Genomic DNA, 27,650 nt, shown 5'->3' with positions numbered 1-27,650 from the left:
ACTGCTCTAGTTTGTCCAGCATATGGAAAAGCTGTTCTATGAAACTTTCCAACCTGTTAGTATATGGACATCTCATTGTTTGCTCAATGATGCATTAAAACCAAAGCTCCCTAATCTAGGGGAATAGAATCACACCACTAATTTATTTTCTATTTTTAAAGAAGCCCTTTGAATGATCAAAGGAATTTCAGACCTCACTTCCTGGGACTGTTTAAGGTTCTATTCAGTGTGTAAGCTGTGTAGTTAAAACCTGCTACTCGGTTTTTGGAAAGATTCTCCTGAAAACCATATAGCGAGAATGTTTTTTTCATTCATTAAATGAGTAGTTTAAATAAATACCTACTGTGGATATGAAATCAAAATTCAATAATCATATTGCTTAAATCCAGAATACCTCAATAAAATTAATAACGTTATAAGAACTTTTTTTTAGTCGTAAAGTCAGAGAATTTGTTTTGTATTTGAAAAATCTGACTTTGCAAGATCTTTCAGACGTGTTATAAGATACAGGGTGACTTGGAGTAGATACTGTTTGAGTACCACACCACAGATGAGAAAGGGACCTGGTGGAGTTCTCAGTTTAAGGGCATGAACTCTGATTGTGCTGTGTGTGAGAGAAAAGTGCCCAGATTCCCATTGTGCCCAACATAAATAAGTTGCCTTAAAAAGCACATTTAAAATATATTGTCTGTTGCATATTTTTTTTTTTTTTAAAGATTTTTTATTTATTTATCTGAGAGAGAGAATGGGAGACAGAGAGCATGAGAGGGGGAGGATCAGAGGGAGAAGCAGACTCCCCGCTGAGCAGGGAGTCCGATGCGGGACTCGATCCCGGGACTCCAGGATCATGACCTGAGCCGAAGGCAGTTGCTTAACCAACTGAGCCACCCAGGCGCCCGTCTGTTGCATATTTTAAAGTATGGTCATTTCTTATGAAAATAGCAGGTTTCCCAGATGATGGGGGAAAAAAAATCATTGGTTGGTTTTAACCATACCTAATTTGAAAACCTTGTATAAGTAATCACAGGTGGAATTTCTACATTGCTCTTGATGCCTACAAGACATTCTCAGGTCATTTTTCTCATCCTGGTGGTCAGGATTAGACTGTCCATGCATTCTCCTCCTCCCCATCCCGCCCCCAGAAGACAGTGGACATATATGCTAGAACAGACCTTTTTGCTTCCACGATGTTTGGACTCTTACTCTCTTCTCACCCTTTCCACCCTGAGGAATCATACCCCTTAAGGCAATTCATTGGCACCTTTAATATATTACATTTCTTTGCATCATTGCACTTCTCCCAAAATCAGTGTAGATTTTGGAACAGAAAGAATTCTTTTCCTTCTCTAGAGTTCACAAGTGTTCATCTGGAAGCTCAGAAAGTTTCAGTGCAGTAGTAGACTATTCTGTAGCTGACCTCTTGAAAATAAAGGGGAAAGCTGCTGTTTTCCCCAGCCTATTCCAAAAGAAGGATAATAGTACAGGGCCCGTAGGGATTTTTTTTCTCCCTTGCTTTTTTCCTTTTTTTTTTTTTTTTTTTTAATCTCAGTATTGTTAGCAAATTTGCCTTCAGCAAGTCACTTAATCCCCACCCCTGTTCTGTTTTTTTCATCTGTGAAGAGTAAATCCTGTACTCAAAAGATTCTAAAATTTTTTGAAAATACAAATCCTCTATAAGGAAATCATATCTGCAGGCCACTGATGTTGAAGCAGAGTGCTTAAACTAGAATGTTATAGAAATCTAGGCATTCAGGGGATGCCTGGGTGGATCCGTCGGTTAAGCGTCTTGCCTTTGGCTCAGGTCATGATCTCAGGGTGCTGGGAGTAGATTTGGGCTCCTTGCTCAGCAGGGATCCTGCTTCTCCCTCTACCTGCTGCTCCCCCTGCTTGTGCGTCTTCGCTCTCTCTCTCGACAAATAAAATAAAAATCTTTAAAAAAAAATCTAGGCTTTCAGGACCTTTGTTTTTACGATACTGGTAAGTGTGGATTTCGAATTTATAATCAGCTTTAAGTAAAATCCTGATGTAATGCTCGAAGGTGGTTTTACTTGTTCTTTGTATGCCAAAATTTAAACAAAAATGGTTTGAAAAATATTGAGATCAGTGATGTTCTGACATTGTTATTTATTGATAAAATTTGCTGAGTAACTCTTCTATACCAAACTTGATTTCGACTTTTAGTTTGCAATATAGCCTAAAGCAAGAGATCTTTATCCTTGTGCGTCTGTCCACTTTACTCATTAGAAAATGACTGTTCAGGAAGTCATGGGTCAGGAAAACTCCACTTTGGTATTTTGGTCTGGGAAATAGAGTGAGGGGATTGTACTGTATTCATTCTGGAGCAACAGGTAGTTTGTTTTTTGGGGGTTTTGTGTTTGGTTTTTTGTTTTTGGTTTTTTTGTTTGTTTCGGTTTTTTTTGAGAGAGCGTGAGTGAGCGCATGGGGCTGGGGGTGGGGGGATGGGAGGGGGAGAGGAAGCGAATCTTAAGCAGGCTCCACACCCAGTGCAGAGCCAATGCAGGGCTTGCCCTCAAGACCCTGAAATCATGAGTGCCAAAATCAAGAGTCGGATGCTTAACCGACTGAGCTACCCAGGTGCCCAGGTAGTTCTTATTTTTAAATAGCCCCAAAGACATTACAGCCAACAATTCCTTTCAGCCAGCTTCTTTCTTACAGGCTATCTAAGGTCATGATTTCATACTGAGACTTTTATCTAAAATTGAACATATACACCTCGAGTTTAGAAAGCCAGGAAGAGATGGCAAATATTACCTCTCTAAAATGAAAAAATATAGATATGTTTTTGATGTGACCGATTGTCAGATTCTTGTCCTTGTGTTATATCTCTAGTCTCCTTCTAGAAGTTTAATATTTTGTGTTTTGTTAAGAGCTGTGGAAACTAAAGCCACCTGCAGCTGATCTTTAAAGTGATTTTACCTTGTTTTTTTGAAATTGAAACTATTCTACCTCTCTACAGAGTGGATTCCGAAAGATCCCGTTGACCCATACTACATAGTTACTGTTTAGTATTAGGTCTTTAAAGTCAGATTTTTTAATTTAATGTTTTGATGGCTTTTTCCTCCCTTGAGCCAGTACTTTATGGGAAGTAGTGGATGGGAACTAAAAAACTGATGTGGTTTCTGTCTTATTAACCTTTGTTGGGCGTTAGCCTGGGGTTTAGAAAGCACACCTACGTAAACTGAGCTGCCACTTTTTTGGAGCTACTTGTAGTTCTTCTGCCATAAACTATTTGGCAAGGATTTGCATGTCTTGCACCTCTCAATGGATATAGCCTTCCCAAAAGCTGCTCTGACTTACAGGTGGGATTCATTCACTCAAGCAAATGTGTGTAGAGGGTTTGAATTTGTAAGATGTAATTGGCTTTCAACTTCATTTAAGCTAAACTTCTAGATCAAGGAAGGAAGAATTGTTTTTGTACATCTCCAATCTTGTTCCTTCTTGGCAGGCTAAGATATTATACAGATGGCATTTACTCAGTCTGTGTGGCCACCTTCCAAAATGTCAGAAACTCCATCTTCCTTCTAGACCTGTCCATTGATCGATTGCTTGCTTTCACTGTTAACTTTACTTCTCATAAAAATTCGTTTGATGAATACAGATTTACCTATTTATAAGCGTTTGACAAATTTTCATCTTAACGAACATCCCAGCATACCTTGCAGTGAGATTTGCCAGTTTAATTTCTTGTGAGCTTTATTTAAAGTCAAGATTGGCTTTAGGCTATTGACTTTTTATTACAAACATATAAGGTGAACAGTAGTAACCTGGCTCAGTCCTTCCCAGCATTTAAGAATTACTGATTCTTATACTCTGAGCCAATACAAAGTGATTCCTAAGTAAAAAAAAAACGTGCAGAATATTTTAGCATTCTACCTTTTGAGTAAGAAAAGAAAAAAAGTATAAATATATACTTGCTTTTTTTCTACCTCCAGAAATGAACATAAACCAGAAACCAACGAAAATGGTGATGGGGGGGCGGTTAGAAATGGCAGGGAGACTTCTCTGAATATACCTTTAAAACTTTTGAGACGTGTGTTTCATATGTAAAAGAGAAAAAAGGAAACCTTAAAATTGCTGTTAACAGAAACAAATGAATCTAATAACTACATATCAAATTGATTATATAATCACCCAGAAAACCATACTTGAACTATACATCATTTGTGAGATATTTTCTAAAGACAAAAAGGACTTCAGTGAAATATTGGCACTTCACTATGTAGAATATTGTTAGTAATATTACCCTTACAATTTTGAAATTGTTTTAGATGTATTATAGAATAAAACAAGTAAGAGTATCATTGGTAATAGAGACCAAGATTGTCAACATATAAGGGGAAAGAAATACAAATAGGAAAATTAAAAGTTTTTAAAAAGGTAATGTTAAATTTGAAATGGATATATCAATACAAACTCATGAATAAACAAAAAGATTTCTCTGTCCCCTGAAAGAACTTATTAGCACTGACACCTCTAATAACAATTAGCCCACTTTATACTCAGATATTATTTTCTTAAATAACATTCCCCACTGAAAGATATCAGTGCTCTTTGGAGAAATGGCTGATTCCAGGTCTGAAGCAGAGAAAGAACAAGGTGAGCCTGGTGTATCTTCTTATGCCAGAAAGGAAGGAAGCACTTAAACAGAAGAGTCAGCTTGAAGGAGACTCCCACTGGCTCAGTTTGGGACAATTGGAGCATTCAGTGTACTCATTGTATAATTTAGTGTAACAGATTGAATAAATAAAAATATGAATGACAAGTAAAGAAACAAGTGAAAGAGGGAGAAGAAAAGCCTTTCTTTACAAAATAATGCCAGCTAATACATGTGGAAAGAATGATAGCGAAAAAACCATGATTCTGAAACACTCCCCCCAATATAATTGGTTCAGGCAAGGATTATGAACAGATGGTAAAGTCACTAGGGAACAGGATATTCACAGGCTGAAAAATATCACCCCACAGTTTAACCTTTACTTGCAAAGGAGAAAATACACCTTTCAGAGACTGATGGTCTCACTTTAACCCAGGGTTCAGCTTGGTGTCACTAATCATGGAACAACCTGACGTTATGTGCTGCCTGATACGATGCAAAGTAAAGTATACAACATTATCTATGAAATATTCTTTTTAAATTTTTATTTTTTTAAAGATTTTATTTATTTGACACAGCACAAGTAAGCAGAGTGGCAGGCAGAGGGAGAGGGAGAAGCAAATTCCCCACTGAGCAGGGAGCCTGATGTGGGGCTTGATCCCAGACCCTGGGATCATGACCTGAGCTGAAGGCAGCTGCTTAACCGACTGAGCCACCTAGGTGCCCTTATCTATGAAATATTCTTGCCAAAATTTTAATCTCTTTCAAATCAAACCTCAAAACTGAACTTCCAGTTTACAGGAAAGAACTAATCTAAAAAATTCAGAATATAGGAGATTCCATAAGGCAACTGGCCTGGACTCTTCCAGGAAAAAATATCACAGGGGAAAAAAAATAAAAGCAAGAGAACTGTTCTAGATTACCAGACACTAAAGGAACCTAACAACCAAATGCATTTAGTGAACCTTGATTCCATCCTGGGTTGGAAGAGTTGGGGAGGCATTTGGGTGTATAACTATGAAAGATTCTTTTTTTAAATTGCTCAAGTATGATTAACACAGTGTTATATTAGTTTTAGGTGTACAATATAATGATACAGCAATTCTGTACATTACTCAGTGCTCATCAAGATAAGTCTTAATCTCCTTTATTTCAACCCCACTGCCCCCAACCACTTCTCTGTCAACCACCAATTTGTTCTCTGTACTTAAAGAGTTTTTTGTTTGTCTCTTTTTTTTGTTTGCTTTGTTAAATTCCACATACGAGTGAAATTTATATGGTATTTGTCTTTCTCTGACTGACTTATTTCCCTTAGCATAATACCCTCTGGTTGCTGCAGATGGCAAGATTTCATACTTTGTTATGGCCATATAATATTCCATTGTGCACATACCACATCTTCATGAAAGGTATTCCTGAGATAATTGGAGAAGTTTGAATACAGCCTGGATGAGATAGGGTTATTAATATTCATAAAAGTATGAGAATGTTATTGTGGTGCTGTAAGAGAATATCCTTATTCTTAGGAGATTCATTCTTAAGAATTTATTGGTGAGTTTTCATGTTTGCAATTTTTTTTTGGCAGGATCACTTGAAAGTTTGCATATGTACATGTGTGTATATATACAGAGGAAGAAACCTAATGTGGAAAATGGGAGAATTCAGTGTAGATGGAAGGTATACAGGTGTTCATTATGTTATTCTTTTAAAGTGTTTACATGTAGAAAATGATAATAAAGTTGGGAAAATGGGACAGTGGGGGTGGAGAGTGAGTTGGAAGGGAACTTTGGTGTATCACTGAAGTCATGGGTATGTTCCAGGAATCTAGATTTCTTTAGTCACCTGTACAAAAATAAATAAATATAAATATATATTTACATGTATAAATATATAAATATATATGTATAAATAACCTAGAGTGATGATAATTGAATGTCAGGAGAAAAGGAAGAATGACCAGCATATTTTCATATAATACTGGTGGTAGATTGAGGATGAGGAAAGTATGGACAGGCCAGGCAGTTGGACAGGCAGACAGCTAAATAGACATTGAAATATAGTGGAGAATGTGTTGTAAATTATGGTTTTCAAAAGATTAGGAAGCCCCTCCCTGTCCTACTTGTTGCCACTTTTTAACCTCTTAATTTTACCTCTGGTTGGCAGTTGGAGGCCCAGATCATTCACTTTCATTAGACCATTTTAGGAGCTAATAGAAAGCCACTGAGGTACGTTGTCTCATATGAAGGGTGGAGGATGGGGGAGTGGCTGATAAGGGTAAAACCACTCTTTGGCAGAGGTTTTCAAGCTTTATGTTACTTCCTCGCCAGTTAAGTGACTTGGCAGTGAGCCCTGGTGTTGCCTCACCCCTTCCTCCCACCGACATTGATGAAAGGTCAAGTTAAGTCCCATTTTTGAAAGGAGTGTTTCTTCTGGAAGTGGATTCTAGCAGTATGCGTGTGCAAGCACACGCTCATATTATATCCTGTTACCCTTGCGACAGAGATGGGTGGAGTGGAGGGAGATGTGTGCTGTGATTAGTCAGCTTGCTGTCTCCCTGCCCACCCCCCTCCCCCACGAAGCTCAAGCCCCATCTGGGGAAACTGAGAACTTAAGAAACTTGAGACAGGGAAGGAGGACAGGGAGCAGCCAAAACCTGCTGAGTCTCAGAAGACTGGTTTCTGCACTAGGGAATGGAAGAAGTGACTGAAGGAGGCTGTGGATTCGACTCTGTGGCCTGAGATTGATTCCCTTGAGATAAATTATTTTCTGGTGGTGTACTTGAGAGCAACGTGTTGGGAAGAGGATACCCTTCTTCTTTGGGAAATTTCTTTTACCTAATTGAAGGTCTGAAAGATGCGCAGACTTACATTGTTCTTGTACCAAAAAATTGGTGTTTATTGATAACTATTTCTTTGGATTCATCTGAAATGGAATCAGACTGATCACTGGTATCAAGGAAAGGTCTTGCACCTATTTAGTTTAGGCTGACAGCCATACCCTCTTCCTTCCCTCTGAAAAGAGAGCAGATGAGAGTAGATTCTGTAGAAGAAGAAGGAATCTATTAGCCAGAAGATGTGTGAAAGATGGATTAGAAAAGACGTAGGAATCCTGGAAGGTGTTAGGACACGTTGCTTAGTAATTGACCTTGTTAAAATTTTTAGCTTCTGATAGTCTTTTTGCTCAGTTGCTAAATATTAGCTAAGAAATATGCTGACCATCATTTCAAAACAGAGAATTCTGCACACACAGTATGCTAGAGGAGACAGGGTGACAGATTATATAAATTTGGGAATGCCTCAGGAAATCAGCAGTGTACCAGAAGGAGAGATACTGGCCTCTCACATACTCCTCAGCAGTTAAGACAAACCAGTCCCTCTATGCACTTCTAAGCTATGCTTGCTTAATGGTTAGTTTTCCTAATAATTGCTATTTACCTTTGAGTCTAGTCCTTCACCCTTAGGAGGAAACATTTCTGAGGAAATTAAAAGCTGCTAGATAGGCATGTGAAATCACAGGTTTTGTGAGATGTCTAGCCTAACCTCTGATTTTTGGAGGCCTAAGCTGAACAATATCCAGATAAGCCTGTTAAGACTGCAATATCTATGGGGTGCCTGGGTGGCTTAGTCGGTTAAGCGTCTGCCTTCGGCTCGGGTCATGATCCCGGGGTCCTGGGATCGAGTCCCGCGTCGGGCTCTCTGCTTTGCGGGGAGCCTGCTTCTCCCTCTCCCCCTGCTCTTTCTCTCTCTCTCTGTCAAATAAATAAAATCTTAAAAAAAAAAAAAAAGACTGCAATATCTAGGATCTTCCTTAAGAAGCAGTAAAAATTCTATAACAGCCATTTGTGTTATCGTTACCCTCTTGGTCAAACCAAATCTACAGATTGTAAGGGCCCATATTTGCTTTCATAGATCTTTCCTGGGATAACGCTGGTTGCTTAGTTGGTGCCTCCCAAATGTGTCAACTAAAAGAATATAATCCATGAATATTATCCTGATCACCCTCCTTTGGCTATAGTGTCATAGTGCAATTCTGATGGCTTTCAGTTCTCTGGGATTCAGCAGCTAGACAGCAAAATTGGGTGGGACCTGGGAAGGATGTGTGGCTAAGCTATTATTTAACATCTGAGGAGATAGAACATGTGTTTGTGGAAGTAAACTTCAGCTTCTAATGGTAAAAAATATCAGTTGGGATAAATTGAACCAGTAGTATACGACAGTTTTTCTTCCCTGGAGGGTTATAACTGTTTTGGGTTGCCTGTGATCCCTTTTTTTTGATAAATTATATACAGCAATTCTTTCAGATCACTTTGTCACCAGACTTAACCACGAGGTGGTGGGTGCACCGTATCCCAAATTGTTTCTTTGGAAAGCTTCTTTTCATCATTTTCAGTGTCAAATGGAAGAAAGTTTATACCCACTGAGCCCTTTGAAGAGGTGCTTTAAAATAGCACATTGAGGGGCGCCTGGGTGGCTCAGTCGTTAAGCGTCTGCCTTCGGCTCAGGTCATGATTCCAGGGTGCTGGGATCGAGCCCCACATCGGGCTCCCTCCTCAGGGGGAAGCCTGCTTCTCCCTCTCCCACTCCCGCTGCTTGTGTTCCTGCTCTCGCTATCTCTGTCTCTGTCAAATAAATAAAATCTAAAAAAAAAAAGAAAGTAAAATAGCACATTGAATTGGCCTGATATTTATTTATTTATTTATTTATTTTAAAGATTTTATTTATTTATTTGAGAGAGAGAATGAGATAGAGAGAGCATGAGAGGGGGGAGGGTCAGAGGGAGAAGCAGACTCCCTGCTGAGCAGGGAGCCCGACGCGGGACTCGATCCTGGGACTGCAGGATCATGACCTGAGCCGAAGGCAGTCGCTCAACCAACTGAGCCACCCAGGCGCCCTGGCCTGATATTTAATGGAGTTTTTAAGGCACAGCAAATAGACTTCTGTATTTGGATGTGCTATTTGGAGAATGGGTCAATCTGACCTTCTAACCTTTCTCAGATGTAATATTAGTTCAAGAATGAAACACTGGCATGCTTGTTGTGGGTAAGGCTGTTTATGGAGTGGCGAGTATTCAAAATAGTTCTTTAACATAGGACTTTTTGATTTTCAGATACTTTTTTTTTTTAAGATTTTATTTATTTATTTGACAGAGACACAGCGAGAGAGGGAACACAAGCAGGAGGAGCGGCAGGCAGCGGGAGAACCAGGCTTCCCGCCGAGCAGGGAGCCCGATGCGGGGCTCGATCCCAGGACCCTGGGATCATGACCTGAGCCGAAGGCAGACGCTTAATGACTGAGCCACCCAGGCGCCCCTGATTTTCAGATACTTTTTGAAGTTCCAACTACCTTATCTCTTTTTCCTTCCCCTCCTTTCCCGTTCTGCATCATATTTAGAACTAGCCTTCCTTACAGATACAGCTTTGAAGAAACACTGAAGTACACCAGTTGAGACTTAATTATGATTGGAAGAAATGATGACAATAGGAAGTAATGTAAACAGAACAGTTTTGCAGCCATCCTTGGATTTCATTTTTACCTAAATGATCATATTATGTAAATGTGGTGAATCCATCCCAATTTAGAGGGCTGTTACTGAGATCTGGTTTCACTAGAGGGAAAACCTGTGATACTCAAAAACTGCTTTTGACAACGTGTCTTGGTTTACAATGTGAAGGTGAATAGCATTCCAGGAGGTACTTCCAAAGGAAGACAGAGCTACGGCTGTAAGGCGGCCATGGAGCGAGCAGGCCTGGTGGAAACTGGCAGAGCAGCAGTTGTGATCTAGGTTCTCTTCGGCATGCAGTTTGGTGGTGGGAGGGGAGACAGGTTATCACGCATCTTCGTATAGCCGGACCACCTTATTTGTAAGAAGTGAAAATATCAAAGAGCTCTGAGAATAGACAGCCACCCATCCGTGTCATGGCTTGAGTTAACAGTCTGCCCACTTCAAATATGGACCATATTCATTATTTGAGACATGAGGCACTGCACTATCAGTAAGCTGCTTGCAACACAGTCTAATATTTTTAGATGGGAAAGATTTTGCTAAGCTTTAGGCTACTATTGAGCTGCATTAATACAAGGTAGGATTATGACTATTAAATTAGTTCTTAGGTTGCTGAAGAAACACATTTCTATCTTGCCACAGCCACCTCTCTTTTTATTTAAGAAACGGTGAATGTTACTGCATTTCCCTCCCCCACCCCCGCCACCACCAGGTAGGTGGTGTCTGGGAATATGCCCGGAGCCTTTTGAAAAAAGATGAACAGGGGAGGGAATCGTAACAGCTAAGAGAGAAGACTAGCTTCCGACTAGACTGCCCATGCCAGGAACAAGGAGGCTGATGGAGGAAGGGCTGCCTCTGGAGAGTGTTAAAAGGCGTGCCGGTCTCTTGACTGTATTTTTTCTGCCACCGAAAGAACTGCATATTGGGTTGAAAGTCATTACGTTGGTCCTGGATTAATCTCTTCACTAAAACTAGCTTTGCTGACTGCAGAAGTCATGTGAACATGCGATGGGAAATCCTATCTAGAAGGGCAGACGCTGACCTGTGGCCACTTCAACGAGTGGGTTTTTTGTTTGTTTTGTTTTGTTTTAGATTTATCTATCTGAGAGCGAGAAAGAGAGAGCACATGGGGGGAGGGGCAGAGGCAGAGGGAGAGAAATTTAAGCAGACTCCATGCTGAGCACAGAGCCAGGGCTTGATCTCATGATCCCGAGATCCCGACCTGAGCTGAAACCAAGGGTGGGTCGCTTAACCAAACGTGCCACCCAGGTGCCCCTCAAGAGTGGGGTTGGTTGGTTTGTTGGTTGGTTTTTCTGAAAGGCACTGTGCTTTTAGCATTTTAAACTACTTAAGTTTTAGCACCTAAACAAGCTGCTTAGGATGTATAAAGGTATTTGTTAATCAGGTTCTGGTGCCATGTATGTTGTTTAGGCTGAGTCCCTTTTACTTACTTCTTCTGTGTTGCACATTTAAGCCTGATTCTCACATGCTAGCTGATGCTACCCTAGCTGGCGGGCACGTGTGTCAGAGGAGGGGGATGTTTTGCAGCTGTAACAGATGGGCAGTTTACTGTTCTGGCTTCAAAGTGGGTATAACCACGTTGCTAGCATTTTTTTTTTTTTTAAGATTTTATTTATTTATTTGACAGATAGCGAGAGCAGGAACATAAGCAGGGGGAGTGGGAGAGGGAGAAGCAGGCTTCCCGCCGAGCAGGAAGCCTGATGCGGGGCTCGATCCCAGGACCCTGGGATCATGACCTGAGCTGAAGGCAGACGCTTAACGACTGAGCCACCCAGGCACCGCCCCCCCCCCACGTTGCTAGCATTATGGGGAGAAGACTTTTAATCTGTAATAGCTTTTATATTTCCAGAGATCCCTGCTAAAGACTTAGCTTAATGGAGTCTCCATGGGAACCTTTTCAGATTTAGTCAGATTGTGAGGAGAATCTCAATTCATAGTCTCAAACCGTTTTGTTTTTCAGGAGGCTGAAGTTTATTTTATATCTTAAAGGGTTTATCAGAGCTTAAATAAAGAGTTCAGGAGGAAGGTTTAAACCATTTAATAGAAGAAAATGTTTTCATACACTTTAGAAGCATCCATTAATTTGACTGTAAATTGTAAGGTATTTGCCATTTGTTAAAGCCAATTTTCCAGGTATCCTTCAAACAATTACTTAGTTCTGGTGTATTTCATTTAAAGAAGTTTTTAATACAGAATTTACCAAGTCATTTATTTTCTCCTTCAAATTAGTCCTGATTAGTTGGATTTTACTGTGGAGTGCACAGATTTTTTTTTTTTTTTAATTTTGCTTTCTTTACTGTATGCAAGTATTTTACTGGATGTAGAAAGTTCTGGGCATACTACATTGCCTTTGTGAAGTATAGGTATGATTGGACTCTGACTCGGCACCCCAGTGCCCATTACCATTTCAGGGCAGCTCCATAGTTTTTCAAACAGCAAGACCATTGCTGATTTTAGGATAAGAATGTGCTACAAGAGACTCTTCTGGGGAAAAAACAAAAACAAAAAAAAACCAAGCAGAAGCACTATGAGATTGTGCTATTTTTTGGTAGAGTTGGGAGGAAGGGTAAAGAGCTTCATGTGTGTCAAGGTTGTAAGAGGAAAGAAAACTTTATGGAATGTGAGAAGAAAGATTTGTGAAATTTGGACAGAATGCTAAAAGAAGTTGTGTTTAAGCTCTCCCCGCCCCCCCAACAAAAAAAATCTACAATTGGAAAGAGGCAGTAATTGGCATTTGGGGAGGAGTCAGCAAGTCGCCTCTGCCCACCCTCGTTCTGGTGGGAGAGTTGCTGGCTTAGTAGGAGCTATATAATAACACTAGGTTTTAGGGAAGGAAATGTATGGCCTTAAAAAATGGAACATTTCATAGAATGCTTGTTGTAAGTTTTCAACTGTTTGTCTTCCTCTTACAGCAAATCCAGTTTGCTGATGACATGCAGGAGTTCACCAAATTCCCCACCAAGACAGGCCGACGATCTTTGTCTCGCTCCATCTCCCAGTCCTCCACTGACAGCTACAGTTCAGGTAGGTATGAACTTCGTGTCCACGCTGATCTCTCTTCCCAGTTCTAGAGCCTTAAGCTAGTTCTCTACCCACTGCTCTGTTTATCTAGAATCTAAAAGTATCTCATATCAGAACTTCCCATCTTTCTGCTGAAAGCTGATAATTAGCACTTGGGCAATGGGAATGTCCCCACCCAGGCTTGTAGCTGGGGAGGCTTTTGTCATCTGGAGATTTCTCTTGCCCTGGCTGTCTCTGTGTGTGGTCTGCGGCCGGTGCCTGTGTGGTAGTGCTGGGCTGGTTCCCATTCCCACGTTTCTCCGCCCACATCACAAAGGGAGAAAATCAATTCTATTTTGGCTGACGGAACGGGCCTTGAAAAAGAGGTGTACTTTGGAAGCATAATTGCCAACTTTGTTGTTTAAGATATACCCCGCCACCTGTCTTTTTCTTTCTTGGCTCCAAGACTGCCTGAATGGTGACAAGAAGAATGAGTATTTGGGCTCCTTTTATTTGCTAGGTTACCCTTTATGTTGAAGTGTCCTCCCCTGTTCACCTCTGGAGTAGGAAAGGTTCAACTATGGTAATGTGGCTCCAGCTCTGTTTCTTTTTAGTCCTCCTGTCCTATTTTAACCCTATATAAGTAGGCTTTTTTTTTTTTTTTTAATTGTGTCTTTCTCAACTTTAGAGGGAGTACTGGAAAGTTAATGTGGAAAAGGATGTAGAATTTAGGATTTGAGTACTAGCGGAATAGACACTGAAAGATCCACAGGGGCATCTGATCTAACCCCTGCCCTGTCATTGTTCAACTGAGGAAACATTTAAGAGCTTAAGAGGCTTGCCCAAGGTCATAGATTGCTGTTAGTTTTAGCATAGAGATTTGCTGTCTCCATAAATGACTTTACCAGAATACTGTTTGTACAGTGTTATTAACATTAAGGACCAGGCTTGAGGTGAATGGATTGTAAAAAAAAACAACAACAAGTAAATGCATTTTAAAAAAACGTGTCCTCTGCTCTGTGCCATTGATAACCCAGCGTAGGTGAGATAGGCAGATAAGAGCAAATTGTGGTCTACAGGGTGAAGTACTGAAATAAATGAATATTCAGAGTTACTGTGGCATGTGTGCAAGAAAAGTTTCCAAATATAATGGCTGTCATAAATAAAAGGTGTCTTGGAGTGACAGATACCAAAGAGTGGGAGTGATAAGCAGACTGATTCCAGCTAAGAGAGAATTAATTGTGAAAAACTGGGCTATAAGAGGAAGAAGGAAGGAGTGAGTGAAGAAAGCTTTGGCAAAGTTCTCAAAGATCTTGATGTCCATGTATTAACAGGAGCCTATCAGAGCATTTTTAAAAGCTTTATGAGCCAGGGGCGCCTGGATGGCTCGGTCGTTGGGCGTCTGGCTTTGGCTCAGGTCATGATCCCAGGGTCCTGGGATCAAGCCCCACATTGGGCTCCTGCTCAGCGGGAAGTCTGCTTCTCCCTCTCCCTCTCCCCCTGCTTGTGTTCCCTCTCTCACTGTGTCTCTCTCTGTCAAATAAATAAATAAAATCTTAAAAAAAAAAAGCTTTATGATCTAGTTAAATTGTCCCAGTGGGACAGATACCTTTGGGAGTATTTGTGTTAGCTAGCAGTGTGTAGAAGACAGCGAGAGAGACCTGATGCACTGGCAGAGACAGAGACCAAGAAATACTCGTCGATTCACAGAGGAAAGAAGTGAATTGAGAGTGGGGGAGTGATTATTGTATGTCCCCCTGCATATCGTCTGAAAGGACATTTTTATATGAAGCTGCTTTTTTTTCTTAAAGTTGAACATATTGAGTGATCTCAGGGCTGACAGTAGAACCAGAACTACTTACTTACCTTTTGAGTTGTTTCTTTCCATTTCTGTATTCCTTGAGCACAACCTAGTGTAAAATCCCTTGTAAGATTCTCTTATCACTGTCATCCGTTTTAGTGGTTCTGAGTGTGGTCTTCTGAACGGTGGCAGCAGCAACACCTGGGGACTTGTTAGAAATGCTAATTCTTGGGCCCCACCTGAGACCTACTGGGTGGGAATCTCTGGCGGTGGGGCCTAGCCATTTGTATTTTAATAAACCTTCCACATGATTCTGATGAATGCTGTAGATGCTTGAGTTTGAGAAGCAGTGTTCTACAGAAATGGTGTTCCTTACATGCCCTAAAGTATTCTTCCATTTTTGCCATGTCTGGTTCCAGTCCACATTGGGACCAAGTGCCTCTGTTAGCTGGGATCCCTAGAGCTGGTGCAAGAGTGGGATCCGTAGCTTCTATTACAGGGACTAATGGCAGAGTATCATTAGGGTGGATGAAGGGGCCACAACACTAAAAGAGCCACAACACTTTCATTCATCTGTTAAACTCTGAAGGAGTAGAGCTGAGAGTGATGTAAAAGGTGACTCCAATTCCGAGGTTGCTTAACTTAAATGAGAGTCCTTTGGGGAGTGCATTTTGTGGAGTTGGGACCGTTGCGGTTTTTCTATCCTTGTTTCTTTCTCTCCTGGCTCTAGCTGCATCCTACACCGATAGCTCTGATGATGAGGTTTCCCCCCGAGAGAAACAGCAAACCAACTCCAAGGGCAGCAGCAATTTCTGTGTGAAGAACATCAAGCAGGCAGAATTTGGACGCCGGGAGATTGAGATTGCAGAGCAAGGTAAAGAAAGGGAGTGGGTGGGGGCCAGAAGCAACCCACTTGCTGGTCATGAGGATCCACAGACAACTTCACACTTGAAAGCTAACTTGAAAGTCGCCTCGAAAAATTCAGCACTGTGGACTCTTGTATTAGCAGATCTCTCTGTGTGCAGCTTGAGCCTCAGGGTTCTTGTTCTCCTTGCTTCCTGTTCTCAGCACGTAGTAATTACACAGAGTAGTTTCTGTTTTCCTCCCCCATGACACCATATTTGGAGATCTCCTTTTGGAGTCAGCAAGTCCCGGATCACTACATGATGGTTAGGTCTGCGGGATTCTACCAGAGCTGCCAATCTCAGAGACCCACATTTCCCAGAAGCAGCAGATGTGGGAGGGTTTTCAGCTAGGGATGTGGTGACCAGGGTCTCTTTGGTCTTTGGTCCTTAGCACCCTCTGCTGGAGCAAGAGTGGAAGTGACTGACAGTCCGTTAGATCTTGGTTTCCCCACCCACCCCACTCCTGATAAGGTCTTTTTACTCATTACTTTCACACTGAAGGCGTGCTCTCTACTGGGGGGAAGTACGGAAACCAAACAGACGGACAGAATGGGGTTAGGCAGCATAGAGAAAACAGCAAGTGCTCTTCTGCTGAGGGTGAAGTCTTCCTTCCTGGTGTGATGGTTATATATAGGAGTCCATTAGCCAATGCTGTAACCACTTCCCTCTCCTCCCCAGTGAATAATAAGACTCCCCCTCCATTTTGACCAGATGTGAGAATTCACTTCATTCTCCATTCAGTCCTCTGCATAGAAGGCTGAAATGGTGGAGGAAGAGAGACATTTCCAAGTCGTTGGATGACAACTCCCCAACTGTCTTTCTGCTGTTGAAGCCGCCAGTCATCATGGAAATTTGCTTAGAGTGTTTCTACCTTACCTTGTAGTATCTCAACAGATCCAGACCACCCCTAGATGTTGCTGGGGCAGAAATTGATAATACTGCTAGTGCAGACCTAGCTCAAATCCTCTGTTCTTTCACAGACATGTCTGCTCTGATTTCACTCAGGAAACGTGCTCAGGGGGAGAAGCCCTTGGCTGGTGCTAAAATAGTGGGCTGTACACACATCACAGCCCAGACAGCGGTGAGTTTGTTGGGAGACACAAGAGGGACTTCAGATGAGTGGAAAAAAGAAAGTTTTTTTTACTTGCTTTTCCTTCCCTATCTATCCAATCTCCAAATGCTAATGACTATTAGGTGGGACCTCCTGTTGCACAGGAATGGGGTTTTCTACTCTGTGTGGAGAGCTATAACCTATGTTTAACAGACCTGACTCAGGGAGATCTAGATCTGCAAAAATCTGACTGTTAACGAAAATGTTAAGACTTTCAGGAACACATCTTCTGGGTGAAGTTAGATACCAGTAGGCTCCCTCGCAGGACCATAGCCTCTTGTAACTTCCCAGTGTAGCACCAGTTGCCGCAGAGTTACTGGGTACTGCCCTCTTGTGTGCCGCCCCTACCTGGCCCTCCTCTTTCTCACCCTGTCTTCCTGAATGTCTATGTAGGTGTTGATTGAGACACTCTGTGCCCTGGGGGCTCAGTGCCGCTGGTCCGCTTGCAACATCTACTCCACTCAGAATGAAGTGGCTGCAGCCCTAGCTGAGGCTGGTAAGTTTAGCTTTTTTCACCAACTTTGCCTTGAAATAATTATCTAAATAGAATATTTTCAGATCAAAATTGTCTTTACAGTTACACGTATGTCTAGGGGCTGTAAAACATGGAGGGTAATAAGAATAGCCACAGGAAGAAAGTGGGTAATAAAATGAAGGTCCATATCCCTGATGAAATATCATATGGTCATTAAGAATGACCTTTGAAAAGAATCATAAATACATGGGGAGATGCATAATTCTATTGGTAAGTGAACAAGGAGGAATATTAAACTGTATGAGGTATATGAGTTCAGCTGGTCTCTTTTCACCAAAGGCTCATCACTTTTGAGGGAACACAAGTAAGAAGTGCCTTCTAGATTAGTAGCTCATTAGATATTGCATTGAAAATACATGGACTACTTATAAGTTCAGTTTAGGTTGAAACAGTTTTTATTGTAAAAATATTCGAAGAAAATCACCATGAAGTTTCTTGAAGGACTTACCATGTCCCTGGGATCCTCAGAGAGCAACTTTATAATACCTTTGTTTTTCTTGTTCTTTTCTGGTGTTTATTGCAGAAAATTTAGGAGTTTCCAGAATGATAATAATAATCCTACTTCACAGGGATAATATTTGACACATTTTTCCTTTTTTCTATTCACTTTTCCAGAGATAAATAAATCTCAATATACAATTGATAACCTAAAACATAACATTTTCAGAAGTAGTTTTCCATGTCACTGAAAACTTTTTGAAAGCATCATTTGTAATAATCATACGGCCACGTGATTTTACTTCAATGTTTTACTCACATTGAACATTTCGGTTGTTTCAAGATTCTTGCTAATACAAATAATGTTCTAGTGAACAACTTTATTTTGATTCCCATTTCATTATCTCATGAGGTTGGAGTTCCAAGTATAAAATTGGCCAAAGAGAATAACATTTTAAAATTCCACAATATTTTTATAAACAAAAATCTCTTAAATTTGTTACCGATTTCTGAACTACAGGTGCCATTTTGACTTTTTGCCCTTTCGAAGTTGTTTCCTTTCCATCATAGTTTCTGTAGCCTTTTTCTCTTCACATGGATCTCAGGAAGTGGTATTGGTATAGCAGAGTCCCCGAAGGAGGAATCAGCTGATCTGTTCCCATCCTGCAGGAGTTGCAGTGTTTGCTTGGAAGGGCGAGTCGGAAGATGACTTCTGGTGGTGTATTGACCGCTGTGTGAACATGGATGGTTGGCAAGCTAACATGGTAATGATGTATATTCATCCTACACTTTGACCATAGATTTGTTTCCCTTTTTTCCCCTCAAAGCATGGTTCCCTAAATATGTTTTGGATGTATGTTCTGATATACTTACTCTGTTGCCAAAGTGTTTAGCTGATACCTGTTCAGAATGGGTCTGAGTACTGAATGGAAAGGTGGGGGAAGGGTAAGACTAAAGTGAACACATGTGGCTCAAACACAGCAGAGTGAAATAGAAAGAAAGAATGTGGTTCCTCTTTGGAGTAGAATTCTGGTTTCTTTCCTTCCTGCCCCAGCTCTCCTTTTGCATCCCACGGAGCTATATATTTCCAGACTCTAGACTAAAAACGAGTCTATGATTATCCTAATACTCTTCACTATAGCCAAGAACAAACTTAGGAATCCTTTTAACCATTCTACACCAACAGATTTGACTGTGTTTCCACTGTCTAAACCTGCTCTAAGGAGCCCTGAAGAGTGCTCTTCCAAAACATACAGGGCTCTCTTACTAGTACAGAAAGTGGGTTCAAAGTTCCCCCCAGCTCTAGCAGCCTGAATGCCCATAGAAGTCTTCTGGCTGTTCTATAGATCCTGGATGATGGGGGAGACTTAACCCACTGGGTTTATAAGAAGTATCCAAACGTGTTTAAGAAGATCCGAGGCATTGTGGAAGAGAGCGTGACTGGTGTTCACAGGTAACAGATTCTGGAGTAGCTGCCCCTTGTGTCCTTGCCTCAGAAAACTCTCCTGGTCTCCGTTAGGCTCGAGGGCTGTGTTTCAGACTTGTAACTAAATGGGAATACCTTCATTAGATAAAACTACTCCGTTTTTACCTCTAAAGAATCCAGGAGATCCTAAAAGGAAGTTATCTCAGGTTCTAGTTCACACATTTTTCTTTCCCACTTATTCCACTGTGAGTCTCAACCAGTGTTGGGAGGTGTAGGAATGAATATATCTGGAAAAACTGTATTCAATATTGTATTATAATTTTATATTTGAAATATGAAAAAAATCTTATTGTAAAACTATACATTATACACACTGCAAAAAGTAAAACTGGGCAAAATATTCTTGGCTTGTCGAAAACCCTGAAAGATCTCTCTCTGAAAGAGTGTTTCTCAGTTGGGGGCACACTGCACATGCTCACACATGCACACATAGGGAACTGAAGCAGAGTAATCTTTGTTTATTAGAAGTAGGCATGTTCAGTTTTTTTAATTGAGAAAATGCTGGTCTAAGGAAATACATCCCCTTTTATGGAAGAGAAGTCCATTTTTTCTGTTGAAAGGGTTTTTTTTTTTTTCCCTTTCCAAGAAAAGGGCGGGGGCCCAGGGGGAGAGAAAATGAAAAGAGGTGAGGAGGGATGACAAGGAAATGATCTTGTTTACTTATATCCTTGGGCAGTAAATACAGCTGGGGTGGGCAGCATGGAGCTCGCAGAGAATTAGGCAGATTTCGCCACATAGTATGTTTTACCAGCTAACTTTGGTTTTGTTTGTTTTTGTGGCTTCTTCTCCCTTTAGGCTGTATCAGCTCTCCAAAGCTGGGAAGCTCTGTGTTCCGGCCATGAATGTCAATGACTCTGTTACCAAACAGAAGTTTGACAACTTGTACTGCTGCCGAGAGTCTATTTTGGATGGGTAGGTTGAAATGTATAGATACTTAAACTTCTAAGGGGACAGGTTTGGGTTGGGTCGCAGTGTTAGTCTGATACCACTCCAGTCTTGTCCCGTGGTCTTCCTTTGCCGTTAAAGTTTCGTTAGAGGGGTTCATGTCATACTGAGCCCAGCCCGCTTCCAGCTGGAGTTCTCATGGGACATTGCCTCACACTTTTGCTTTTGTGCAGAGGGACTGTGTTTGGGCTAATAATGTTTAAGTTGAGCCCTTATCTGTTTTCCACAGCCTGAAGAGGACCACAGATGTGATGTTTGGTGGGAAACAAGTGGTGGTGTGTGGCTATGGTGAGGTAAATAGCTGGGCCTCAGTGTGTCTTTTCATAGACTTACTAGAAATGTTGAGTGAAGGAGATCTGTGCTGTCAGTGTGGTCACTGATGTGGGGTTAAAATATGCTTTGAGATGATGGATCTCAATAACAAAAGTGCTTTATTCAGATTTATGAATAGAGAAATACAAAATCAATTGAGTTCTCAGATCTCACCACACTATCTTGTGGAATGGCATGTTGGCATCATCCGCCCCTCCCCCCACCATAACAGTTACCTTTTATGAGACTTACTTCAAGTGAATATGTAGCATTTTAGCCACATAAGTGACCTGGTATTAGAGTGAAGGGTGGGATCCGAAGTGGTATGTAGTTCTCTCTAAACTAGACTAGGTGAAGGAGATTGTGTTGTCATCAGTGACCCATGGTGGTTCCTGAACTGCTGGGCTGGGCTATCCTTGAGTTAGATGCATCTCAAATGGGAGTTAATCAGGTTTTTCTGGAATAAGCTATGAGAAGTTACAATTGCTCTTCCTTGGTCTTGTTTTCCTAATGGTAATGTTTATTTGATCTCCGCATTTCTTTTACCATCCCAAGCCCCAGCCCTTGCTATGAAATATGAATGTCTGCTCAGTCACCTCTCTGACTGAGGGTCACAGCATAATCTGGATCTGTTTAAGCTCTGCTTGGCTTGGAGCATCCCTGCAAGGGCTCACTAGAGGATTGGTGATTTCAGGGAGGTTAATTCCCATCTCCCGAAGAGCCTACCTGCCCTAGTACCCGTGCCTTAGTGGACCTGACACCCCTACTTCTTTCTTCTGCTCTGTAGGTGGGAAAGGGCTGCTGTGCCGCTCTCAAGGCCCTTGGAGCAATTGTCTACATCACAGAAATCGACCCCATCTGTGCTCTGCAGGCCTGGTAAGATTGTGTTTTTGAGAGTTTATGATTGATTATATTAACCATTCCTTGCGGAAATCTCTCAAAGGAAGAGAAAGCTATGAGGATGGCTCTGTTCCCTCCGTTGTAACCCCAGGGCACTCCTAGAGCTTCTTGGCATTTTCCCTTCCTGAATGGAATCTCGGGGAGTCCAAAGAGGCCAGTGTGTAGTGTAGCACAGCTTGTCACTTACCTCTGTGAGGTAGCACTGGACGTGACTTCAGAAGGGAATTTAGCAGTCTCCTTTTGTGACCAGCTTCTGTCCCACTGCCTCCTTGCTTTGCTCATCGTGTTCCTTCCTTTTCTTCCAGCATGGATGGGTTCAGGGTGGTAAAGCTCAATGAAGTCATCCGGCAAGTTGATGTCGTAATAACTTGCACGGGTAAGTATCAGTGCTTTGGTGTACGTGGAGGACTGGTAACTCTGAGGCCAAACCTTGAAAGTGGTCTGACTTTCAGATAAAGTAGGTGAGACCTGTGCTTGGTGTAAAAGTCTCAGAACCAGAATAAGCTATCAGAACCTTAACATGTTTTCCAGAACCAAGAGCCTTTTCCCCTGATGGTTGTTTATACTGTCAGCAGTATAAACAACCTTAGTTGATTTAACAATCTTAAAACCAGACCACTGAGCCTAAAGAGCTGTTACGCAGTGTACTCGTTTCTCACAAAGGATGCATGCCCTTTAATGCAGCAGACCTCCTCTTTCCCATGTTCTCACTGGAAGCCAGTCGATACCTTTGTTCCCCAGCATCTTTCTTCAGCTACTCTCGTTTACCTTTAGGAAATAAGAATGTAGTGACACGGGAGCATTTGGACCGCATGAAAAACAGCTGTATCGTATGCAATATGGGCCACTCCAACACGGAAATTGATGTGGTAAGTTTTCCCTCATTGATTTGCTGCAGGGCCTTTTTCCCCTCCCTTCCATTATAGCCACCGTCAACTGTGCCGTCTTCCTTTCAGACCAGCCTGCGCACTCCAGAGCTGACATGGGAACGCGTGCGTTCTCAGGTGGACCATGTCATCTGGCCAGATGGCAAACGTGTCGTCCTCCTGGCAGAGGTACACACACGGGAGGGCAGTGTCGTTAGATCCATGGCGGAGGGGGGAGGCAGGGAAAAAGCATTAGGCTCACGTTTCCCTGAACTCCATCTTTGGATAGACATATAGTTCTTAAACTTTCTGGTCCCTAAAATAGAACCACTCAAAAAAAAAAAAAAATCTACCTTTTACCAAGTAACACAGTATTTCTTGACCCCAGCGGCTGCTTTAGCTTGTCATACTCACACGGGCTTACAGGAAATAAGATACAATCTAGAGTCATGATCTGGAACTGTAATTATTTTTCTACCAACTGAGTCCTGTCCTGCATTTGCTTTGCTTGTATGACACTGGAATCAGACGGAGGGGGAGAGCACAGCTCATCCCAGGGCTCTCTTACCTTTTCAGGGTCGTCTGCTCAACCTGAGCTGCTCCACAGTTCCCACCTTTGTTCTGTCCATCACAGCTACAACACAGGTATGTGACCAAATGCCTGCTTCTCCTGCCCTGAGATTAGTGGAACCGGGCCTCAGTCAGAGTTCAATGAGACTGTGCCCTGCTATGTTTTTTTCAACTGGTTTCAGGTCACGGGTGGTCAAGATGGGCTTTCTTGAGTGTAGAAAAGAGTCATCAGTCAAGCAGAGTCAGTGTTTGTGTCCCTTGGAGTTGGCTGTGTTAGTTGAGAATGTAGGGTTCCAGCTTAGTTGCATTAGTCTGCTCTTATATTAGGAACTAAACGATAGCAGCAGCAAATTCTCTTACGATGTGTGGTGGTGTTTATTGCAGGCCAAGTTCTGGGTGCTGTCACTATGATAGATCACTATAGTACCTACCCCAAGACCCTGTTAGATGTAGTTTTATTTTTATGTCCCTGTCTAAGAAGTTTTGTTGTGTCTTCTGATCCTCTTTTCCCAACCTAGGCTTTGGCACTGATAGAACTCTATAATGCACCCGAGGGACGATACAAACAAGACGTATACCTGCTTCCTAAGAAAATGGGTGAGCGAGAAACAGTAGGAACCTGTATTGATCCCCAGACTTTTGCATGATTTGGTAAAATGATCATTGAAATGAAAGTATTGGATTTAGAGTCAAGAGTTCTAATCCGCATCCTAGCATTTCGTGGTTTCTGGACCTCAGGACAAATTCTAATCTCCATGAGCCTCGGTATCTTTATCAATAATGTGAGAGTAATATTTACATACATTGCAGAATTGTAGTAAGAATTAGAGCTAATGAGTAAACGTGCTTAGCACAGTGGTTTAGGTAGATACTCTTATTCTTAGTAGCCATATGGAGTTCAGTAAACTTCCCACCACCAGTGACTACAGCCTGGGACCGAGACGAGAGAAGCAGAAATCTAGGTTTTATCATCCATCCTCTGTGTAAATATGCAACCTTCTGATATTCTGGGGGACAGCTGTGTTTTGTTCCTGTGGCATAATACATCATCTCTGGTTCTTTCCCTTCTTGAATAGTGGCACCCACCTCCCGTCTATAATTGGTCAGCCCCTGACCCCTTAATTAAAGCTGAAAGACTTCTCACTCTCATCTCCTCCAACAGCTTACTTCAGATTGTTGTTGTTGTTTTTTTCTTTAATTCATATTCATAAAAGTAAAGCCCAGGAAGTGTCTATGAAAGAGTAATAAATTTGTACCAGCTGCCTTAGAAATCCATGATCCTAAGATTTGAGGCCTTTATGGATGTTATTCTAAATAAGTCTTAATGACACAAAGCTCTTTTGAGCTATTGGTGTCTAGTTTGTTTCATAGTTTGACTGTAATTCAGTTAAGGACGTTGCTGCAGGAAGGTGAGAGTCATACATAGCATGTTGGCCACTGGGGTAAAGCCAAAAGCTTGGCCGGAGAATGATGGGGAGGTACAAGTCCACCTCATTTTGTCACCCTGGCAAATGGCTTTCTACATGCATTCTGGATGTACAGAGAGAAGTACCCTGCTAGAGGGGCAACTTTGAGGGTTCTTTAAGCAATTATTTCGAGTTATAGATGCTTTCACAGTTATTCCATTCCTTGTCCTCTTTCTCGAAAAGCTTCGGATGAAAATAGGGGAGGTTATGCCCTGAGAGGCAGATTGAAATGGAGTCTGCTCCCCTGCCACTGTGTTCTTCCTAGATGAGTACGTGGCCAGCTTGCACCTGCCATCATTTGATGCCCACCTGACAGAGCTGACAGATGACCAAGCAAAATATCTGGGACTCAACAAAAATGGGCCATTCAAACCCAATTATTACAGGTAACTTGGGGGAAAACAAGTGAGAAGCTCTTTTACCCAATATTAAACAAGTATGCTAGCCAGCTTTCTTAAATAAAGTGGTGTGCCTGATTTTGAAGAGTACAAGAACTCTGCTCCAGACTAACAAGGTAGGCAGAGAAATTGTATATCTAGTAGTAGGTGTAAAGGAGTAAGGGTTTTCTAGAATTTTGAAGCTTGGGCCTCACCCCCAGAGATTCTGATATAATTGGTCTGGCATGGGCCCAGACTTATTTTATAAAAGCTCCCTAGATTAATGTTTAGTCAGGGTTGAAAACCACTGGCTTATATTATTAGGGAGCAGGAAATGAAACCAGAGATGGCATTGCCAGAAACCCTGTGGAAGCACAGGGAAGAATGATCCATGGGGAATGGCTGTAGGGAACCCTAGCTGGGGCCAGGGAGGGACCCTGGGGAGTGTCCTCTGTTTCTGATTTTTCTCTGGGATCTCTCAGGTGGAAGACCCAAGTGCTAACCAACCAGTCTCTTTCTTTACAGATACTAATGGACCATATTACCAAGGACCAGTCCACATGAACCACACAACTCTAAAAGAAATCTTTTTTAAGATAACTTTTATTTTCTTCTTATTCCTTTCCTGTTGATTTTTTTTCTATAATTTCTTTCTTTCTTTCTTTCTTTTTTTTTTTTTTTCATCTCATTGTCCAAGTTCTGCAGACCACACAGGAACTTGCTTCATGGCTCTTTAGATGAAACTGAGGTTCAAGGTTCCTCACCCTAGTCACTAAAGAAGGATTTTACTCTCCCAGCCCAGAAAGGTGATTCTTTCTTTCCCATTTCTGGGGACTTTAGTCTTAATTGGGTACCTTATTAACAGGAAATGCTAAGGTACCTTCTTTGTTGAACAATCTGCAATGTCTAAATTGCCTTAAAAGAGCCCATTTCTTAGCTGCTGAAATCAGTGCTCTTCACTTTGTCAGAGGAGCAGGGATGGTACCCACTAGCCAGGTAGGTTAGATGTTAGGTGGCGCATGCTCATTTCTCCAGGTGTTCCAAGCCCTGTTTCCTGTGTGAAGGTGGTGTGTCCGGTTCAGAGATGTGTACTGTTAAGATCCAGTTGGTCCACTTGGATTTAGTACAGCCCTTCCTCCATTCCCACCAGACCTTCTCATTTTTCAAGTTTTTAACCAGACTGCACTCTACTAAGTTTAATTTTGTCCCCTAGCATTGATTTCCATTGTACAAAAAAGGAAAAAAAAAAGAGTAAGAAAAATGTTTAGTGTTAACACTGAGGAACTGCTTGGGTGATTAGTTGTTACCAGTTTCTCTTTTGAACCTTTGGAGCTGAGAGTGCAGAATTGAGTCTGGAGAAATGCTGGCCTCAAACTCATCCTAAGTCCCTCTGTTTCTAGCCCATAGTTTATAGCATCAGTGAACTGGGGCCGTAACGGCAAGTTCTGTCAGCTCTGCCCCATGCAGCTTGTGCTGAAGGCGCATTTCTTGAGCCATTATTCAGTCTGAAACACTGAGCTCTATCTTTAGGATTTATCCTTTAAGAGCAAATTTCTGGTCAGCTGTGCTTCTGCAACCTAAAATATTTAAAGGGAGATAGATGTGGATGGGAGGAGAGGGATAAATTGGGCCAGGGTGAGGGAAATGTAGTTCCGTATAACTGGTCTGGGACTTTAGGCCCCATGTGTAATGTTAGTTTTACAGAAGTGGTACCTCTTTTAATTGACATGTGTCACAAAAAGTTTATGAACCAAGATCTTAAAGGGCAGTTTGTGCACAGAGAAGGTAATCAGTGCGTCCTGGCTCACGCTCGGAAAGAATCCCTAGAAAGGCCCTCAAAGATTGGAGAGGTGTATCCCCATGCCATGCACCCTGCTTACCAGCGTTTCTGCATGGTCCGATGAGCTTCATGCTCATGAGCTTTAAGTATGTAATTATGCAGGATTCTAAATCCTCAACTTGTTCTAGCTGGCGATCCTTCAAAGTTGGGTCAGGCATTAGTGCTAGGTACTAGCAATGTTCAATTCTCTGTTGCCATTGATCAGAGAGACAGACGTTAAAAACAGTAATACAAGAAAGGAAAGCTTTCACTCTGCAGCCTTCTAGCAGAGTCTTGCCAAAACATTTTTCCTTTCCCTCTCCTGGTTCTCCCCAGCCCAGCCCCTTCCCACTCCTTTTCAGTGTGACCATGCTTTCTTCTCTGTAGATGCTAACAGTTCAGGCCCTTTTTCCCAGGGCACTGAACCAGCCAATCAGAACACCCCATCCTTGAGGGGCGGTAACCTGGCCAACAGTGGTATCCATCGTGTCAGCTCTGCTGGAGGCGAGGGGCCCAGGTCCCGCTGCCCTCTGGCCTGCCCCCTGCTCCCAATCTATTACTGTGTCCATAGGAATAATAGGTAAGGGCTCCATCTCTGTCAAGCCATGTAACAAAGGACACTGTGGGAAAATGTCTGGCATCAGAGGGAGCGTGTGGAGAGCAACTCGGGAAGAACAAGTTTATTTTGTATTGAATGATTTTTAATGAATGCAATATTAATCCTTGCAGATGAGCAATAATCATTAAAGTCAATTAAAACGATAAGACCTTATAGGGATTCTGTGTCATTCTTGCCTGAACAGCAGAACGTCATTAGAACTTGTTTTCTAGGGCAGGATAAGTCACAGGTCAGGCAGCAGTCTCTAACAGAGATTTGCTGAGGACCTGATATGGAGAGGAGCAGGCTGGATGCAGAGTTCTTCAGGACTATCTTAAGGTGTGTTCGCCTGTCTGTGCCAAAGCACTTGCACTCAAAACTCC

The 27,650-nt window shown here is 41.9% G+C and overlaps 1 protein-coding gene across 5 annotated transcripts in view; it reads left to right on the top strand.

Annotated features, from left to right (window-relative positions):
* AHCYL1 (adenosylhomocysteinase like 1) overlaps positions 1-27,441 on the top strand; it is a 39,390-nt gene extending 11,949 nt beyond the window's left edge. For 3 of the 5 annotated variants that reach the window (XM_078072627.1, XM_078072629.1, XM_078072630.1), the window contains exons 2-17: positions 13,051-13,162; positions 15,670-15,813; positions 16,825-16,925; positions 17,349-17,451; positions 18,598-18,692; positions 19,275-19,381; positions 20,210-20,326; positions 20,589-20,652; positions 21,459-21,547; positions 21,877-21,947; positions 22,346-22,440; positions 22,528-22,626; positions 23,014-23,082; positions 23,526-23,604; positions 24,739-24,859; positions 25,376-27,441. In XM_078072627.1, coding sequence (XP_077928753.1) covers positions 13,051-13,162; positions 15,670-15,813; positions 16,825-16,925; positions 17,349-17,451; positions 18,598-18,692; positions 19,275-19,381; positions 20,210-20,326; positions 20,589-20,652; positions 21,459-21,547; positions 21,877-21,947; positions 22,346-22,440; positions 22,528-22,626; positions 23,014-23,082; positions 23,526-23,604; positions 24,739-24,859; positions 25,376-25,382 — 1,473 coding nt within the window. In that variant the 3' untranslated portion in view covers positions 25,383-27,441. Of the gene's footprint in view, positions 1-10,903; positions 11,178-13,050; positions 13,163-15,669; positions 15,814-16,824; positions 16,926-17,348; positions 17,452-18,597; positions 18,693-19,274; positions 19,382-20,209; positions 20,327-20,588; positions 20,653-21,458; positions 21,548-21,876; positions 21,948-22,345; positions 22,441-22,527; positions 22,627-23,013; positions 23,083-23,525; positions 23,605-24,738; positions 24,864-25,375 lie in introns of those variants that run through there. The other 2 variants (XM_078072628.1, XM_036076431.2) reach the window with 2 other exon arrangements.
* Positions 27,442-27,650: the final 209 nt, after the last annotated feature.

The sequence above is a fragment of the Halichoerus grypus genome, chromosome 5 (genome assembly GCF_964656455.1).
Source record: "Halichoerus grypus chromosome 5, mHalGry1.hap1.1, whole genome shotgun sequence".
NCBI lineage: Eukaryota > Metazoa > Chordata > Mammalia > Carnivora > Phocidae > Halichoerus > Halichoerus grypus.
This window is presented reverse-complemented; position numbering and strand designations above follow the sequence as displayed.